Raw genomic sequence first — 19,660 nt, forward strand, 5'->3', positions numbered from 1 at the left:
AATTTTATGTTTAAGATGTTTGATAACAAGAGTAAAAAAATTAGAAACAACTGAATATCAAAAAAATATGTTTAGTTTAAAAATTGCAGTATATCTAATGGTTGGTAAAATATTTTGCTATACTATTATCAATATTACAAAACTACATACACTGTATTATACAAGTATAAAAAAGAGTGTATGGATATATGTACATCAAATTGTTTATGTAATTATATCTTAGTGGCAAGATTGCAGATGATTTTTTTACTATTTGTACTTATATCCTTCCAATTTTTCAATAATAAATGTGCTTTCCCTCTTAATTAGAAAATTTTTAGTGCAGCTGAAACTTCCCTGGGAAACATTTTCTTTTAAACTTGTATTTTACTGCCCGTAAGGTAAATCTTTAGAATAACACATGTCATTGTACACAAGCACAAATTTTCATTTCTTCCCATGCACATGCAATTATAAGCTATCTCTTTAAGTGCATATAGGGAAGACAGCTCAGAAGACCACAGTGCATTTGTTTCCACTGAACTAATATCAATGTCAAATTTAAAACTTTCTTGGAGAAGCTTATTCTACCATCCATGTCATTTAAATTTATATTAAAGAGATCAATTTTTAATCACTTATCCCCCCCCCCCGTCAAATACATTTATTATCAGCTTCTATAACAAATGTAAAGGAAGAACTACTATTCACTATGAAATATTAAAGCCTGGGTGAGGGAGGCAGTGAGAAACACTTCTAACTAATTAAAATTAAAGTATCCTTGGGGTTTCAGGAAATATGGATATGCTTTCCACTTACTGTCAATTTAAGCTTAAGTCCATCCAGCCTAGAGGTTCTCAAGCACTGAGACGTGAGAATTGCCTGGACATGTGTCCAAGCAGAAACCCACCGCCCTAGCTCTCACCGAGTCAGAATCCTCAGAGGGTCGAGTTCAAACTATCTGGCCCTTCAAATAAAATAGCAGAGATTCTTCTTTACAAAAGCCTTCTCTATATCATCGCAAACTGGTCTAATAACTCTGAAACAAAACTCTCAATGTAAACAATGCTATAATCAGAAAATTACAATTTCATAACCCATACCCACTAATTTATCTATTCTTCTCAATAAAATTCAGCAAAACCATACATGCACCACAGAGTAAAGCAAGCCCAGAGGCACCTGTGCCTGGGAACACAAAGGCATATCCGATCGTGGAGAAAATAGACAGCAGATGTGACCCCTAGTATTTATCCATTAGAAACAATGTATCCTAAAAATAAATTTCCATGTCAACGGAACAAAGCTGTTTATAAATAAGAAGGAATGTGGAGGTGTAGGGAAGACAAGAGGAAGCTTCAGCAAGTTAAGTACCAAAAGCCAGGAAACAAAGCAGAATGAATGGCAACCAGGGACAAGGAAAACAGAATAAACTAGGAAATGGAAGAAGGGACAAGCTCTGCCCTCAGAATCCAAGAAATTGGGGGAAATGAACAGATATTAGAGAAAACCAATCTGAGCAAAAACGCAAACCGTAAAGTAGAAAATGGTGTAATTTTGTTAAGAAAGAAAAATATGAGAAAATTTAGAGGAACTCAAATAATGGTACAGGATACATCATGGGAATAGATGGTGTAGATGGAGGTGGAATAAGAAGGTGACAAATACTGTGAACTAATACTGAAGAGAACAAGAACAGCAGACAAATCTCCAAAGTAAATATGATGGAAGGCCTGGCTGGTGTGGCTCAGTGGACTGAGTGAGCACCAGCCTGTGAACCAAAGAGTTGCTGGTTCGATTCCCAGTCAGGGCACATGCCTGGGTTGTGTGCCAGGTCCCCACTTGGGGGCGCGCAAGAGGCAACTACACATGGATGTTTCTCCCTTTCTCCGTTCCCCTCTAAATATAAATAAATAAAATCTTTGGGGTGAGGTGCACATGGTAGGGGAGAGCAATGGGGGTAAAAACCGGGACAACTGTAATAGAAAAACAATTAAAAAAGAGATGAAGAAGCAGGAAAAATTTGCCTAGACAAGAAAGAATGAGACGTTACAAAGACTCGGGAAACGAAATGTAACTACTAGGAAAAGAGAACTTTGAGCAGTCAACAGAGTAATGCATGTTATCTGCTCAGTCACCGCAAAGCACAGTTGTTACGCCCTAAATTATCCCATAATTTCTAAAGTATGGTGCATTATTTTCCGTAATAAAATGCCAAATGCTCAATGAAATAAATTTTACAACATTAAAAAACACAATGTAAATAAAGTGACAAGGGTTATGATAAATGTAAATAAAGTAACTTGACATGGTGGTAAGAGGCTGAATAGTGCAAAAACAGGCTACAAAAGGGAAAGGCGTACCGCACCCCCGCCTCCAATGGTGTGGCTCAGTGGCTTGAGCACCCGCCTGCGAATCAAAACGTCGCCGGTTTGATTCCCCGTTAGGGCACATGCCTGGGTTGCGGGCCAGGTCCCCAGTTGGGGGCGCACGAGAGGTAACCACACATGGATGTTTCTCACCCTCTCTTTCTCCCTCCCTTCCCCTCTCTCTAAAAATAAATAAATAAAATCTTTTTTAAAAAAGTGAAAGGAGTAAAGTGGGACACAAAGGACCACAGAATGCAAGCCATCAAACGTATTCTTTTCCCCCCCCTTCTTTCTTTTAATGGGCAGCAATACATAAAGAGGTGTGAATGGACAATGGAAGACCGACCCAAAAGTGCAAGTGAAACCTGATGGAATCTTGGCAGCTTCGGGATTCAGAAAGCAAGCAGCTCCCAGGGCGTCCAGAAGGGTTTGCGGGGGGTAACAACAGATAACAATGTCAAGGAGCGCTGGAAGGAGGTCGGGGACCTCAAGGAGACTTGGGGCAAGAGAAGCGCAAAAATGGTCTTAGGTAGAAGCTGAGGTCAGAGGGCAGGCCAGCGGCAGATGGGACAGGGATGGGGCGACAGAGCGCGGACAAGCATTAGGACCGGGAATGGGGTGGGGGTGGGGGGGCTGAGATCGGGATGGAAGGAAGAGCGGGAACACTGAGGTTTAGGTTTGAAAAAGTAACGACTAAAGCAAAACCGACCGCTGGGTAAAACAGGTGAAGAGAAAGCCCCAAACAAGCAGAAAAGTAGAAGGGAGGCCACGAAAAGGGGGGCCGCCGGGGAGAGCCGAGAGACCGCTGCGCCCCATCATCCATCCCATGACCACTGTCATCATTACAGACACCACGGTGACTCGGGCTGCGATCCCGGCCGCGGCTCCCGGCCCCCATCTTCCACCTACACGCCGCCGCCTCGCTCCCCAGCCTCCCTCCCCGGCCCCCGCCCGAAATACCGAAAACAGCCCGGGGATGCCAGCCTGCCTCCCTCCAGCCAGCCGTGACCTTCTGGGACCAACGCTGAGTCTCGCCCCCTATGGACAGCCTCCTGCTCCGCCGCCGTTGCCCGGATCCCCCAAGCCGGGGTGCGGGCCAGGGAACCCCCCCCCCCCCCGCCAGCCGCGGTGTGTGTTTACGTAGCGAGGAGCTGCATGACATGACGGAGACGGACGAGGGGGGATGCCCCTCTCCCACCCGCAGAGCCCAAAGGAGAAGGTGGCTGAGGGCATCCGAGCCCCCAGCGCCACCTCTTTCCCCCAAATAAACAGCGGCCAGCCGCGCCAGGAGACTGCAGGGGAGCAGGGGGCGCCGGTACTCACCTCCTCGGGGATGGCGGGGTCCGCCGCGGAAGCGGCCGCGGCGCCGGCGCCGGCCTCGGGCTCCATGTCCCCGTTGAACAGAGCCTGGCCCTGCTCCGCACCACCGTCGCCGCTCAGCGCCGCCATCTTATAACCGAGAGCCGGGGCTCGCGACCGCTGCTGGGCGGGGAGGGGGCAGGGCGGCGGAGGGCGGGGGTGGGCGGAGGCGGAGGGCGGGGGGCGGCGGGCAGGGCCGGCCGGGCGGCGCCAGGGGCGGGCTGGGGGGGCGCCTGGGCCACCTCGGGAACCGGCCCGCGGCCCCTGGCGCGGCCGAGCCCGAGGGGATGGGGGGAAGGACGCCAGGCGAGGGGCGGGGGAAGGAGGCGGAGACCACCAGAAGTCGCCGCGGCAACGGCGTCACCCGCGTGTCACGGTCGTGACGTCATCTTCGGTGCGTGACGTCATCGTAGGGGCGCCCTCGCGCCCCCGTTTGGGGAGGCTTCCTTCGCGTGCTGCCCGCGGTGGTGGCGCTCGCCGGTCTTCCTCCGGCGTTTCCATGGCTTCGCCTTCTTCCCGTCCTGGTCCTAAGCCTGTTCTGTAACGTGGGACCGACGAGCCGCGCGGGGCTGCTGTTCGAGGCGAAGTCGGAATCCTAGAGGGAGGTCGGGGAAGCCCAAGTCACTTCTGCTGCTTCCTCCCCAACGCGCGTCTCTGTCATAGAAATTAGACTTGCAACCCCAACGTTGAAACGGCCGAATGGAATTTGATAGAAATATATTCAGCAACAGCCAAATAATCAGAATGATGCTCGTATCCTTTTCATGAAAGGATTTGGTCTGTTAAAGTGGGTCTGAAACGGAAATCTAAAAGTTTTCTTTTTTCCCCATCGTGGAGGAAGAAAATGTTTCCTTTTAGAATATTTTTCGTTTTCCAGGTTCATTCATTTCACAAGTGTCAGTGATGGAGCACTTTCCATGTGCTAGACCCTGCACAAGGCACAGAACATTCTAGACCTCTGACGCATCAAAACTTGGATCGTTTTCGTTCGGAAGAAAACCATTCAAAATATTTTAAATACTTTCGTGCCTTTCATAAACAGAACATTCCAAGGCATTCTCGATGCAAAATATGCGTGAAAACCGTTAAGAGGGGAGAGGTAAAAATCCTTTTTAGAGGTCCCACGACAGAATGGAATTAAAGAAACCCAATTCGTTATTAAAGATACACTTATTTTAAAGGAAAAGGTGACTATTTCGGGGAGGGGGGCACAATTTTAGGAAGGGAGAAATAGGAGGGGCAAACAGCGGACTTTACGGTGGGCTCCTGGGTAGTAGAAAATTAATGACCAAAGGAACCGAAACATCAAGTCGTGAGAAGCTATGCGTGGACACCGCATTTTTGTACTTCCCGTGAATGGGGACATCACCAGTGACCTGCTTATTGTATTGGGGATGATTCAAGAGACAGAAAGCTGTCCTACTGACCTCTGAAGCAGGATGTCTGCCAATAGATAACAGTACCCATGAGCCGGGAGCTGACCCTTGCTCCCAAGGTAAGTAGTTGGTGAGACTGCTTGGTTCATCAGCGTACTAATATCCCTTTACATTGAAATAGACAAAAAACAACCTATCGAATGAGCCTGGTATGGTTTGTTAAGTGTCATTGTACTTTCTTTTCCAAGTAGGAAAGTCTCCTGGAGGCACTGCATTTAAATTAAAAGATAGCTTGGAAAAGTAGAATCAATGACAATGATCATAAGGGATAGTGTCATCAAGCAATAGTCTCAAGTGCCCCTCGTTACTAGAAGCACATATTTCTAAGCAGACTGAAACAGCACCGTCAGCCAGCCGTGGCGCCTTGCCCCCTTGATGTCATCAGAAATATAACTGGCAGGTTTTTAAGTTCTTTAACAGTTATTTCATTTTTAAAAATCATCTTCATAAAATATTACATCATTAAAACACTGCCTCAGAACGTGAAAAGTCCTAAGATTATGTTTTCATTGGTTCTATTTTAAATTATAGCCTTCCTTACCAGCAGCTATCTGTAAATCATATCTTACATGGTTTTTCTTCACAGAGTGGCTGATATCATTTATTGAATATTGCTTCTTGTTAGCTTCCATTTATTCAACACTTTCCGACCTTGTCTTCAAATTCTGGGTATATTTTATTTGATTTCCCTAGACCATTCTAAAGCCCCGCAGTATTCAGATAGGAAAATATAAAGTATAAACTTCGGAGTTCAAAGATCAGGATTTTAGTTGGCATGCTACATTTTTGGCTAAGTAATCTCAAAGCAGGTAAGAGTAAATCCCTGTATTTTTGTTTTTGTTTTCTTAACCTCTAAAGAGAGGATGGTAGTAATACCAGTCCAGTCTACCTAACTGTATCATTCTGAGGATAAAATATGATAGTTTTGCCCTTTACAAAGTATAAAGTTAACCTCTGAGTCAGAACTCAGATAAGGCATAGAAGAGATGGATTATCTATGCTCCTTGATGCCTGGGAGCTCATCTGGGAAGTCAGTGCCTGGGGGGAGTGTCTCAATAGGTTGAAACTGGAGTCATCTGGAGGCATATTTTCACACGTATCTATCTGGTGGTTGAAGCTGGGGCCTCACTGGGGCAGTCAGCCAGAAATACCTGAACATATTCTTCATGAGCCTCGGGCTTCCTGGTGACATGTTTGCCTCAGGGTAGTCAGACTTCTTGCAGGTTGGCTAAGAGCTCAAATGCTAGTATTCCTGTAAGCAAGGTATTGCATTTTATGACCTAGCCTCCAAAGTCATTGCTCCTTGCATTTTATTGGAATCAGGTAAGTCACAAAGTCCAGTCCAAATTCCAGGACAGGGGATTCAGATCCTACCTCTCAATGGAAGAAGTGTCAAAAGAATTTATAGATATGTTTAATTTACAGACAGGTCATGTTTAGAATCATGAACTGGCTACTCTGTAGAAAAGGCCACTTATTGTCACCTTCTCCAGAAGGGACTCTCCACTCAAATTCTCCCCCTTTTATTACTGGAAATGCCCAAGACATTCCAGTACATTAACGAAGCAGCCCTTACTTTCTTGTTAGCTCCTGAAGCCCCACTGCATGCAGAAATATTATAAGTGCAGGTCCTTTACCATTGAACACACCCAACAGTCTCCTTCTGGGCACTTCCCCCCACATCCCAATGCTGCCTTAGGCAGGGGTGAGGTACTGCAGCCCTCTACACAGAACACTGGCACTGTGTCCTTGGACATGAGCCAGTTTGTGTTCTGAGCAGAAAGAGAAAGAACACCTCCCTTTGTGTCATACGGACACCAAAGCAGTATTATCTTGCATTCTAAAGTCTAACAGGCATTTTAGTCATGGTTCCTTTAGGTTCTGCTCACAATTCACTGTCCCCCTAAGGCATTCGTGTCTTCACAGGATGCTGGAGAACAAATCTAGGTGAGAAGCACTGTTCAGAACATTGCCTCAGCGGATGATTGAGACTGTTAAGAAGTGTTGCTGGTACGTCTGACCCTCCCTTTCCTGGAGATGAGTTTATTTCCAACTGGCCTTCCTATCTTGAATCCTGCATTCTAATGGACACTGGATAGCCCTGGCTGGTATGGCTCAGTGGATTGAGTGCCAGCCTGCAAGTCAAAGGGTCGCTGGTTTAATTTCCACCTGGGTTGTGGGCCAGGTCCCTGGTTTGGGGTGTGTAAGAGGCAATTGACTGATGTTTCTCTCCTTCTCTTTCACCCTCTCTTTCTCTCTCTCTAAAAAGTAAATAAATAAAATCTTTAATACACACTGGAGAGTTCTACCCATCAGCCAGACTAACCCAGCCAGGTCTGATTCCCATGTTAATTTGGTCAATGACTAGAAACAAGTAAGCAGACTCCGGAACTGTGCTCAGCTCCAACCGTGTTCAATGGTGTACAGCTAGTAACAGTTTAATATTTTACTTATGAAGCAAGGTCATCATTACAAATAACACAAGGGGTTTTATTTAATAGATGGCTACTCTCATAAGCTATTTAGGTGTGAGGAGAAAATTGAATCGTAGAGTTGAGTCAGCACAACCTTCCTGCGGAGAGACACTTGGAATCTCCTCATTGGAATTCCAGACTCTGTCTAAATCCTTTAATGATGGAAACTTAACTAATACTGTACATTGAACTGCAGTTATTTTTTCCTTCAGTTGAATTGAAATCCTCTTCTTACGATGTCTATTCTGGTCTGAGTTTGGCCTTCTTGAGGAATGCAGGAGGAGCTTTATTTTATGTAATTGCTTTCAAATACTTGAAGGAAGTTCTGTATCCTTTAGATCTCTTCTCCAAGCAGTTTCTCTTCTTTCCGTGTACTCTTTTCAATGTTCCTCTTAAAGTACGGTCCCATGAACTGACCACTGTTCCAGATTTGGCCCAATCAACAAAGAATATAATATCGGATTGCAATAAACTAGGAACTGTGCTTTTGTTAATGTAATCAAAAATCATGTAAGCAACCTCACCTGATTAATGGTACCTATGAAACTCGCAGTCAACAAAAATCTTTGTTGTTGTTTTAAATAAAATCCCTTTACGCCAAGTCTAGATTTTTTGTCTTTTTAGCATTGTTGTCATCTCATCTATTGAACTTGTATTTCCCATACTTTAAAAAAAAATCCTCACCTAAGGACATTTTTTTTCATTGCTTTTAGAGCAAGAGGAAGGGAGAGAGAGAAACTTCAATGTGAGAGAAAAGCATCAATCGGTTGCCTCCCGTTCACACCTGAACCGGGGATCATGTGCGTCCAGAGCAGAGTTCACACGCACCCACGCCTGGACCAGGTTTCAATCCCGCAACCTAGGTATGTGCACTGATTGGGAATTGAACCTGCAACCTTTTAGTTACGGGATGACGATCCAACCAACTGAACCACACTGGCCAGGGCATATTTCTCATACTTTTTAGATTCATGAAATTTGTTAGATATATCTCTAACATTTACCAAAACACATTTATTTCAGTATGTTATTTCATCTTATAACATCTTGTTTATACTACTCTTGGGTGTGTTAATAAGACAGAGAATTCTTTGAAATATCTTTGTGGATTTAGTAATTTTGGACGTTAAATTTTTAAAGTTTGCTTTTATTGTTAGATGTAATAGGCAATATACAATATGCTACCTTTTGGTAAGAAACAAGGAGAAACTAGTACCTGCTAAAGAATGGGTAAGAATGGGATAGAGGACTCACGGACATGGACAGCGGGGAGAAGTATGATTGTGGGAGAAGGGGTGGGCTGGGTGGGGGGAGCAACGGGAAAAATGGGACAACTGTAATTGAAAACCAAAATAAAAATTCTATATATAAAAAAAAAAGAATGGGATGGAGGAGATAAGGTAGGAGTGAGACTTTTCTGAGTATATCTTTTAATATCATTTAGGAGACATGTGAATAAGTGAAAAAAGTAAAATCTAACAAAAAACTTAATTTATATCAAATTAATAACAACTATGCACAGAAAATAATTAATGTAGTTAATTATATAATAATGAATGTAATTTTCTGACTACAGACTATCATAAATTTACACGATTTCAAAATAGCTAAACAGGAACTATTTCCCAGAAACCTCTTCCATAATGGAAGACCATACCCACTCTGGAGAGGGCCCAGAGCAAACTCACCACGACTCTCAGAAATGCATTGTGGGCTTCCGGCCAAGATGGAGGTGTAGGTAGACACACTTTGCACCCTCCACAAAAATAAGAAGAAATACAACTACCTCAAAACTAAAAACAATCAGAACTACCAGAAAATTGAACTGCATGGAAATCCAAAAAAACAAAGAAGTGAAGAAGCAATACTCATCCAGACAGGTAGGAGGGGCAGAGAGGACACAGTGTGGTGTGGTGGTGGTGGTGGTGGCAGCAGCAGCAAGGCAGTGGCTGTGGCAGGCCAGCAGAAAGAGCAGTTACATGTTGTAAAAGTCAGGAGGGACACCTGGGGAGCGAGCCCAGCCCCAGACCAAACCACACAGCTCATGGCTCCAGCACCAGGGAAATCAAGCCTCATTGCTTCTGACTGTGAAAATCAGTGGGGGTTGGGGCAGAAGAAGAAACTGCTGGTCTGTCAGCAGAGTCCACTTGTTTAAAGGGCCCCACAGTCCTAGAACATCTGCAGACCCACCCACTGTGGGAACCTCAACCAGGGCAACAGCTAGAGGGGCACTAGTCCCATTCAGGAAGCAGGAGAAATGCCTGGAAAAGGGTAAGTGGTGAGCAAGTGGCATTGTTGCCTCTCAGACCCCTTCCCCACATACAGCACCATAACGTGGTGAAACAGGTTGCCCCACACTGACGAATACCTAAGGCTCTGCCCCTTACAAGGTAACAGATGCAACAGCTCTACCTAAGACACAGAGGCAAATACAGGAGGTGATCAAGTTGAGGAGGCAGAGGAGTATGGCCCAAAAGAGGGAGCAGATCAAGGTTCCAGTGTGAGAACTAAGCAACGAGGAGATAGCCAACCTAAGAGATGCAGAGTTCAAAACACTGGTGATAACGATGCTCATAGACTTGACAGACAAGATTAAGTACAACAAACACATAAGGGAAGAAGTGAAGGCTATGTTAAGTGAAACAAAGGAAAAACCACATGAAACCAATGGTGAAGGGATAGAAACTGGGGTTCAAATAAATGATTTGGAACGTAAGGAAGAAAAAAACAGTCAACCAGTGCAGAATGAGGAAACAAGAGTTGAAAAAAATGAGGAGAGGCTTAGAAACCTCTGGGATGACTTTAAATGTGCCAAAATGCGAATCATAGGGGTGCGAGAAGGAGAAGAGGAAGAGCAAGAAATTGAAAACTTCTGTAAAAAAATAATGAAGGAAAACTTTCCTAATTTGGCAAAGGAAATAGACATAGAAGTCCAGGAAGCATAGAGAGGCCCAAACAAACTGGACCACACCAAGACACATCATAATTAAAATGCCAAAGGTTAAAGATAAATACAGAATCTTAAAAGCCTCAAGAGAAAGAAGAGTTACCCACAAAGGGGTTCCTGTAAGACTAACAACTGGTTTCTCAAAAGAAGCTTTGCAAGCAAGATGGGACTGGCAAGAAGTATTCGAAGTGATGAAAAGCAAGGACATACAACCAAGTTTACTCTACCCAGCAAAGCTATCATTTAGAATGCAAGGGTAGATCAAGTGCTTCCCAGACAAGGTAAAGCTGAAGGAGTTTATCTCACCAAGCCATTATTACATGAGATGTTAAAGGGACTTTTTTAAGAAAAAGAAAATCAAAACTAGAAACATTAAAATGACAACAAACTCATAACTATGAACAACAGAATCTAAAAAATAAAAACAAACTAAGCAAACAACCAGAATAGGAACAGAATCATAGGTATTGGGATCATTTGAAGGGTTATCTGCCAGAAGGGGGAAGGGGGAGAAATGGGAAAATGGTGCAGGGACTAAGAAGCATAATTGGTAGGTACAAAATAGACAGGGGGATGTTAAGAACAGTATAGGAAAGGGAGAAGCCAAAGAACTTACACGCATGACCCATGGACATGAACTAAGGGATGTGGGGTTGCTGGAGGGAAGGGGGGTACTGGGTGGAGGGGAGCAAAGGGAAAAAATGGAGACAGCTGTAATAGCAGAATCCATAAAATATACTTAGCTAAATAAGTGGAACAACAAAATAAAATAAAAAAGAAATGCATCTGTGAGGGTATCTATTAGAGCAAGAGCCCACCCCTGTGTGCCAAAAATGACAATAACTGCTACCATTTTGATGGGACACATGGCTAAGTGTGTGGCTTCTCCTGCAGGACCCCCATCATTTGAGTTGTGATGACAGCCCGGGGTAGTGGGAGTCTGACTTGTATTGCAGTCCCTTATACTCCAGCCCCACCTCACAGGCTTGTCCCACAGGACCTCCACCTTTTCTTCCTATCTGCCCTGAGGATTTTAGGTTCCAGCAGCAGACACCTGGCCTCACATAGACGGTTTAACGAGCTCCACATTGCTTAAGACCAAATCCCTGTCATACATTCCTTATTATTTACATTCCTAGTGCTTCTACTTCTGATTAAGTACCGACCAGAATACATTCTAACAGCAAAATGAACTACACACAAATCTTTAAGTTTATTTAGAAAGTTTATTATTGGTAGTGATATTGGTTTTGTAATTTGGAAACAATTTGTATTTATTGTGGGATAGAGCAAATGAGCATATATATTGATGTTGGGAATCAGGGTTCCTATGTGGAAAAAGTAAGAAATATGTATGGAACACAGAAATCGAAGAAGAACCCTGTATGGCATTGGATTTAAGTTGGAAGTAGCAGTATTAACATTGGATTTAGGTGAAAAAAGAATGTGTGTACACATATATAGACACATTATGTAATCTTTAAAAGAATATAAGCTAGTTAACTTATAGAGGAGTGACAGAATTAGAACTATACGAGTAAACCAAATAAGTACATATAGACATGTATGTATATATACTTATATAGTGTATATATTATATATAGATGCATTAATAGATGTAGTCTTAGATCTACCGACTGGAAGAGGTGTCTGGGAGTAACAGTAAGTATACCTGATGGTTGATATTTTATTTTGAAAATGTCATTCTCCACTGGAAGTAACAGGGCTCCTTTGAGAAATGGTTGATTCCAGATCTGGGGCAGGAAATGTATAAATTGAGCTTGTACAGGATGCACCTTGGTACACTGAAGAGCAAGGACATGATAGAATTAGAAAATCATCAATTTTGCAGCCACCAAGGTAATAATTACCCCAGGTCAGGACCATTAATTGTTGCTGTAACTATTATTGAGTAAGAGGCTGTTGGGGAGCAGGACAGTCTTATGCTTTCATAATACCACCACATGGACTTTTTATTAATTATAAATGTGGAAGTATTCATTTGCAATGGAGAGACCTGGCAGTCACTAAGTTAATCAAACTATTACACCCAGTATCACCAATAGGGTGACAATTCAATGTTATGTAAGTCCTGATGGCAGTGCATCATCTGTGTAGTATGGGGGCCAGACAATGTTTAACCCAAACGCGACCACGAGGAAACAATCAAATCCAGAATGAAAGACATTATGTAGGACAACCACCTCTAACTCAAAGAAGTCAATATCATGAAGAACAAAAGTCAAGGGCAGAAAGTTAAGGGGGACTAGTCCCCATTAAAAGGAATTAGAGACCTAACAACCAAATGCCATACATGAAACGTAACCGAATCTTGGATAAGAAAATAAACTATTAGAGATATTGTTGGGACAATTGGGGACATTTAAATGTGGGCTGTGTATTAAGTGATAATGGTGAACAAATGCCAATTAATTTAATATTCTTGTTTTTATAAGATCAATGGTGAAATGTTTAGGGCTGAAATATGTCTGCAATTTACTTTAAATAGTCAAAAATGGAAATAGAAAAAAGAAAAGGTGACAAAATATTAACAATTTGGGAATTTGGGATGAAGGATTCATCTAGAAGTAGTGTATTTATAATACTGTTCTTTTAACTTTTGTGCACATTTGAGATTTTTTAAAATGTTGAAGGAAATTTTTCTTTCATTATATAAAAGTAATACATACTTATGGTAATAAAACATTGTGGTAAGTTTCCAAAGAAATGTTTTCGGGCAATTAAAAACTTGTTAGGTACCTATTACTATTAATATAGCATTAATTTTTACCTTATTATAGTATCTACCTAAGATCTATTTCTGATATAGTTTGATAAGCCTTTTGTTTCTGATATATTAGAATTAAATTGTTTTTCCATCATGATTTATAGATAGTAAGAGACCACGAGATAAAATTGTTCCTGTGTCTCACTCAGGTTTTAATAAGATCCTGTAATGTATGTATCTCTCTATGTATCTTGTTGATACATAAGACCCTGTAATGTATCTCTCTATGTATCAACAAGATACATAGAGAGATACATTCTTAAGTTCTTAGTATTATTTGAAGTATGTATTTTTTATTAGAAACGTTTGCAGCAAAACCTTCCTGGTATCTTCTTGTTCCTATGATATTTTTATGATGTCTCATTTTTCATTTCTTCATTCATTCAACAGATATTTATTGCATACTCGCTGAGTACCAGACACTGTGCTAGGCTTTTCTGTCTGCCAAACAATAACGAGAGTCTTGGCTTTTGTTTGTTTTAACACCATTGCTCTGGGAGAGCCTTGTATACAGTAGACTGTTAAAGAGCAAATCTTTCATAGCATCTAACTTGTACAGACATCAGAACTTCTACTGCTGAATTTTGTGCTTAATATCCCTAATACCTATTTTCAAATCTGTTTTACTTTTGTCTTTGATTCTTAGGTATGGAAGCCTTCCTGTGACCTTGCTTCCTACTTCACAGAAAAGAGAGGCTTTAAGATGTGAACGCTCTTGCTTCCAGCTGTCCCAGCTACCAACTTCTGTGCGTTTTTATTCGTTCTTTTTTTTTATAAGTATGTTTTATTGACTATGTTGTTACAGCAGTTCCAATTTTCCCCCTTCGCTCCCCTCCACCCAGTACCCCTCTTCCCTCCAGCAATCCCAGCCCCCTTATAGTTCATGTCCGTGGGTCATGCATAAGTTCTTGTTTTTATTCATTCTTATTCTCCTTTCCTACTTCACAATACGAAGTGTCACTCCTCCTCTTGCATCTGATGCTATCAGTTATTTTTCTAAAAATCTCAATTACCTTAGATTTCATGGCTCCCCACACTGCTGATTCTCCTCACAAGAGGTCGATTACAGTTTAATTATTGATAAAACCCCAGACTGTATTCTCTGCCCATTTTTTTCTCAGAACTTTTACCCTCTTCCCCATTACTGTGGTTTTATTTACAATGAAGACTTCTGTATCACGTCTAGGTGTCGCCACCTGGCCTCAGCCTGGCATCTTTCCATTAGAGGTCGCACCTGGGTGTGTCACACCCTGCACGTTCCAGAGACCCGAACAGATCTCTACAATCCCCACTTTCTACTTCCACAGCTGCTCACCCTTTTTCCTTCTTAAATTTCAGTTGGTGGCAACGCCTTTTGGCCTTCTTCTTTAAAGGTAAATACTAATTCCGTATCCTCTGCTGCAGATGTAACAAAAACCGTTGAGTTAATGAATTCTTGCAGTCTTTTTTTTTTTTTTTTTTAAACATTTTACTTTGAAATAATTGCAGCTTCACACATAGTTGTAGGAAATAAGTCAAAGACATCCCACGTACCCCTCAACCTGTTCCCCCGAACTGGTTACAAAACCGTAGTATATCACAAGGATGAAATTAACATCGATGCAATCCACTTAGGCGATTCAGGTTTCTCCCGTTTCACACGTGTGCGTGTGCACGTCCGCGTGCGCATTTAGTCTATGACGTTTTCTCAGCTGTGCAGGCTTGTGTATCTGTCACCAGAGTCAAGATACAGACACTTCCAGCACCACAAGGAAACCTCCTTCCGGCCTTTTATAACCATGCCCGCCGTCCTCACCGGCCCCCTGCCTCCGCTGCACCCGCACTCAGTCACTAACCTCTGGAAACCTGGCAACTATGGGCAGGTCTGATTCTCTATACTTCTGTCATTTCAAAATGTCACATACATAGAATCATGTCATATCATATATGATACCTTTTGGAATTGACTGTAAACATTGAAATTATTATTATTTTTAATCACAGTTGACATACAGTATTATATTAGTTTCAGGTGTACACCCCAGTGATTAGCATTAAATGACTTACTAAGTGATCATCCCACTAAATCTCGTAACTATTTGACACCATACATAGTTATTTAGAATATTATTGACTACGTTCCCTACGCTGTACTTGACATCCCCATGACTATTCTGTAACAGCCAATCTGTACTTCTTAATCCCTTCACCCCTTCACCTTTTCCATCCATCCCTCCCAACGCCCCTCCCATCTGGCAGCTGTTCTCTGTCTGAGTCTGTTTCTGTTTTGCTCGTTCACTTATTTTGTTTTTTAGATTCATTTGTTGATAGATATGTATATACTGTCATTTTATTGTTCATATTTTGGTCATTTTTTCCTCTTCTTCTTAAAGAAGTCCCTTTAACATTTCATGTAATACTTGTTTGGTGGTGATAAACTCCTTTAGCTCTTTCTTGTCCGGGAGCGCTTTATATGGCCTTCAATTCTAAATGATAGCTTTGCTGGGTAGAGTAATCTTGGTTGGAAGTCCTTGCTTTTCATCACTTTGAATATTTCTTGCCAGTCCATTCTGGCCCACAAAGTTTCTGTTGAGAAATCAGCTGACATCATATGGGAGCTCCCTTGTAGGTAACTAACTGCTTTTCTCCTGCTGCTTTTAAGATTCTCTCCCTGTAATCTTTTTTAGTAATTGAATTCAGTTACTTCTGAAGTTTTTCAACAATTGATGCATAAATGTGTATTTCTCCACCTTCACATCTTTTTCATATTAGGTGTCTTCCTCTGTGGCAAAAAATCTGGATTTTTCTCTTTAAAATTCTTTTGCTTATTATTTTGATACCTTTTTGGCTGTCTTTTTATTTTACTTTATTTATTTATTTTTGCTACTGGGTCTGAATTTCTGGTTCCAGTACCTGCCAGTATCACTTCCCTGCCCTTTTATTTTAATGATTCAATATTAGATAATGTAAGCCAAATTTAACAATATTAGATAATTTAAACCAAGTTGCAATCTAACATTTTATAAATATATTTGATTTAAATTGCTAGTATATATGTTGATACGAGTTTATATATTTTGTATATTAAATTGACATAATAAATTTGAGAGGCAATACCCTAATTATTCAGACCCTTTTATATATGTGTGTATGTGTGTGTGTGTGTGTGTGTATGCATATATTATACACATACACATATATGCATCTCTCTCACACTATTAGAATTAGTATGGTTTTGTAGGTGTCATTTTTCATGAGAACTTTTCTTGAATCAGTATAAACATATCCTCCCTGATTTTGTGCAGAAGAATCATTTACAGTCTAGGAAAGGTTACTAGTTGCTAAAATAATGAAAGAAGTTAGATATTAGGAGTTAAGGAACCAAGAACACTTACTTTAATGAGAAGATTGAACATTTTGTAACTTTCGCACTTCCTGTTATTTAATACATTCTAAACATCAGTGCATTGGATTGTTTTGGATGAGACGAGGCCCAGTGATTTGTGAAACATTGAAGAGAAGTTGTGACTAAAGCTGCCATTTAAAAGTTGTCAGCAGTGGATTGAGCGCCGGCCTGCGAACAAAGTGTTGCTGGTTCGATCCCCAGTCAGGGCACATGACTAGGTTGCACGCCAGGTCCCTAGTTGGGGGCGCGAGTGAGAGGCAACCACACAGTGATGTTTCTCTCCCTTTCTTTCTCCTTTCCCCTCTCTCTAAAAAACAAAACAAAACAAAACAAAAAAACAGATAAATAGAATAAATTAACACAAAAATGAAATAAGTATTAAAATGTTTTAAAATATAAAAAATAAAAATAAATAAAAGTTATGAGCAGGAGATTGTCGGTGGTAAGTGAGGATTGGTAGTCATGGTAGACAGCCCATCTGGACTCATCCACGAGCTGAATTACTGCTCCTGTCTTACAGAATACTGATAAGCGCAGAAGCAGTTTTTGAACATATAACTCCATGTTGAACCTCCCAACCCTATGTGGAAGAGTGGTTATAACGAGAGGCTTCCAGCTAAAAGTGAACAAGCAAAGATAAAAGGGACACAATGAGGAACTTTAAAAGCCTTTTGCTTTACGAACCGACATGCTAAGTATTGAAGAATCCAAGGTGAGGATCATCTGTCGTCTTAACTGGCTTATTTTTACTCAGTCTGAAGGTATCTGTTTCCCTCATTGAATTGTCATGCTTGTTACAAGGTGTTTGTGAGCAATAAATGATGTGAAAGTCTTCTTAATAATGTGGAACTAGAACAATTACCTCAAGGCCATTATAATTTTCCTCAAGACACTTGTCCTTGCTGGATGTTTGAAACATAAAGTTATGGGAGTTGTAAAACCAGTTTTTCCTTCTCTGTCCCTTAAGACTTACTTCATTGTCAGGTTTTCAGCATAAAAGGAATTGTACATCTTTGGACATGATTTATTTAATATTCTCCATGGGAAACACTGTATATATGTATTATACGTATGTTGCCCAACATCAATTTATGCCATTGGTCAGACTACCTGTAGTGTTTCTTAGGTCCCAATAGACTAATGGGGAAAAGTTGGTGTCCCTTATATTCAAAATCATTTGTTCCTGAAAACTAGCTTGATTACGCAATGTACCAGATGGCTTTTCCAGTGTCCTTAATGCAGAACGGAGAAGAGTGCATAATCCTTTCTATGCATATACGCCTGTCCGTACTACCTCTCTAGCTTTGGTGTATCCTCCTTGCCCCTCCCCCTTTTCTCCACCTCCTCCTCTCCTCACAACTCCAGAAGCCTTTCTGTCGTCCTTGAAGTCACTTTTTGTTTACCTTCTCAGTGTGAGAGTTATATATCTTGTCTGTCAACATACAAGACACATCTGAGCATATTCAACTTAATTACAACTATGATGATTACTCCTGTGGTGCTCAGGGTCTAGGCCTGTTCTCTGCATGAATTCCCAGTAAGCTCACCCAACCCCTCAAACTGGTTCCTCTCCTCTTCTAGTTTTACACATCTCAGCAAGTGTAGGGATGTAATTGGGTAATCATCCACCAGTTATTCAAAGCTATAAACTTTGAAATCATACTTGATTTTCCCTTTTTCCCTCTCCAGAGCACCCCCAACCATTATCTCTACCTCCAAACTTTTACCCCCAACACATATCCTGAAACTACTTCTTTGTCACTAAGTCATCCTACTTCCACTTCATGCTCCAGAACTTACCTGGCAGCCAGATGATCTTCTAAAAATGTAAGTTCTTTTATTTCACTTCCCTTTTCAAAACTATGCAGTGGCTTCGTAATGTATTTAGGATAAAAATCACATACCTTGGCCTAACAGGCTCTATATAAATCAGATTTACTTTTATCTCCAATCTCTTCTTACCTTCCATCCTATTCTCTGGTGTAGTTTCTTCATAGTCTTTTTTTTTTTTTCTTCCCTTGCTTGCTTGTGCAAATATGTGCGTTAACTTTATGATGTGTGTACCGTCTAATGAACCAGATCTGTACATACCTATTATGGGGGCAGGGGCAGAGGCGGTGTGGAAACTGGGAGTTCTTCTTTGAACAGTTGGCCTATTTAAAGCCTAGGAGAAACCCATACATCTGTGGTCAATTGATTTTTGGATAAAGGTATCAAGACTTTTCATTAGGGAAAGAATGATCTTTTCAACAAATGGTGCTGAGACAACTGAATATCTACATCTGAAAGGATAAATTTGGACCCCTATCTTACACCATATACAAAAATTAACTCAAAATGTTTCAGAGACCTAAATATAACAACTCAAACTATAAATCTCTGGGAATGAATTGTAGGAGTAGATCTTTATGGCCTTGGATTCTTCAATAGTTCCTTAAAGTAAAACATCAAAAGCACAAGAAACAGAAGAAAAAATAGATAATTGAGCTTCATCAAAATTAAAAGCTTTTATGTGTCAAAGGACACTTACCAAGAAAGTGAAAAGATAAGTTACTTAATGGGAGAAAATATTTGCAAGTTATATATCTGGCAAGTGTCTAGTATGCAGAGTATACAGGGTAGGTTGTGTTTACAGTTGTTCATATGGAAAATAACAGAATAATAATAATAATGCAAGAATAAGCTCTGTGTTTTGTGTACTTACAACTTTAAACCTACTCTCGCCCCCCCTCCCCGTATTAATAACTCTTACAATCCAACAATAAAGGAAAAAACAATCCAATTAAAAATGAGCAAAGAATTTGAATAGGTATTTTTTCAGAAAAGATAAATTATCGATGAACATATGAAAAGATCATTGATCTCATTAGCCGCTAGGAAAACGCAAGTTCAAACAGCAATGACATGTGAACGCACAGCTACC

General features: G+C 41.1%; 1 protein-coding gene and 1 long non-coding RNA gene across 4 annotated transcripts in view; one reads left to right on the plus strand and one right to left on the minus strand.

The window, feature by feature from the left end:
* The window catches only part of BRAF (B-Raf proto-oncogene, serine/threonine kinase), a 108,530-nt gene extending 104,715 nt beyond the window's left edge, over positions 1-3,815 (minus strand). For all 3 annotated transcript variants that reach the window (XM_090287593.1, XM_090287592.1, XM_090287594.1), the window contains exon 1: positions 3,672-3,815. In XM_090287593.1, coding sequence (XP_090143719.1) covers positions 3,672-3,797 — 126 coding nt within the window. In that variant the 5' untranslated portion in view covers positions 3,798-3,815. The remainder of the gene's footprint in view (positions 1-3,671) is intronic.
* Positions 3,816-4,993: 1,178 nt separating this feature from the next.
* Positions 4,994-8,381, plus strand: LOC150002226 (uncharacterized). Its single transcript, XR_016512994.1, has 3 exons — positions 4,994-5,202; positions 7,070-7,153; positions 8,331-8,381. It is a non-coding gene; the product is annotated as an uncharacterized LOC150002226 (long non-coding RNA).
* The last annotated feature ends 11,279 nt before the right edge of the window (positions 8,382-19,660 follow it).

Source organism: Furipterus horrens, unplaced genomic scaffold, assembly GCF_987537825.1.
Source record: "Furipterus horrens unplaced genomic scaffold, mFurHor1.1.pri manual_scaffold_9, whole genome shotgun sequence".
NCBI lineage: Eukaryota > Metazoa > Chordata > Mammalia > Chiroptera > Furipteridae > Furipterus > Furipterus horrens.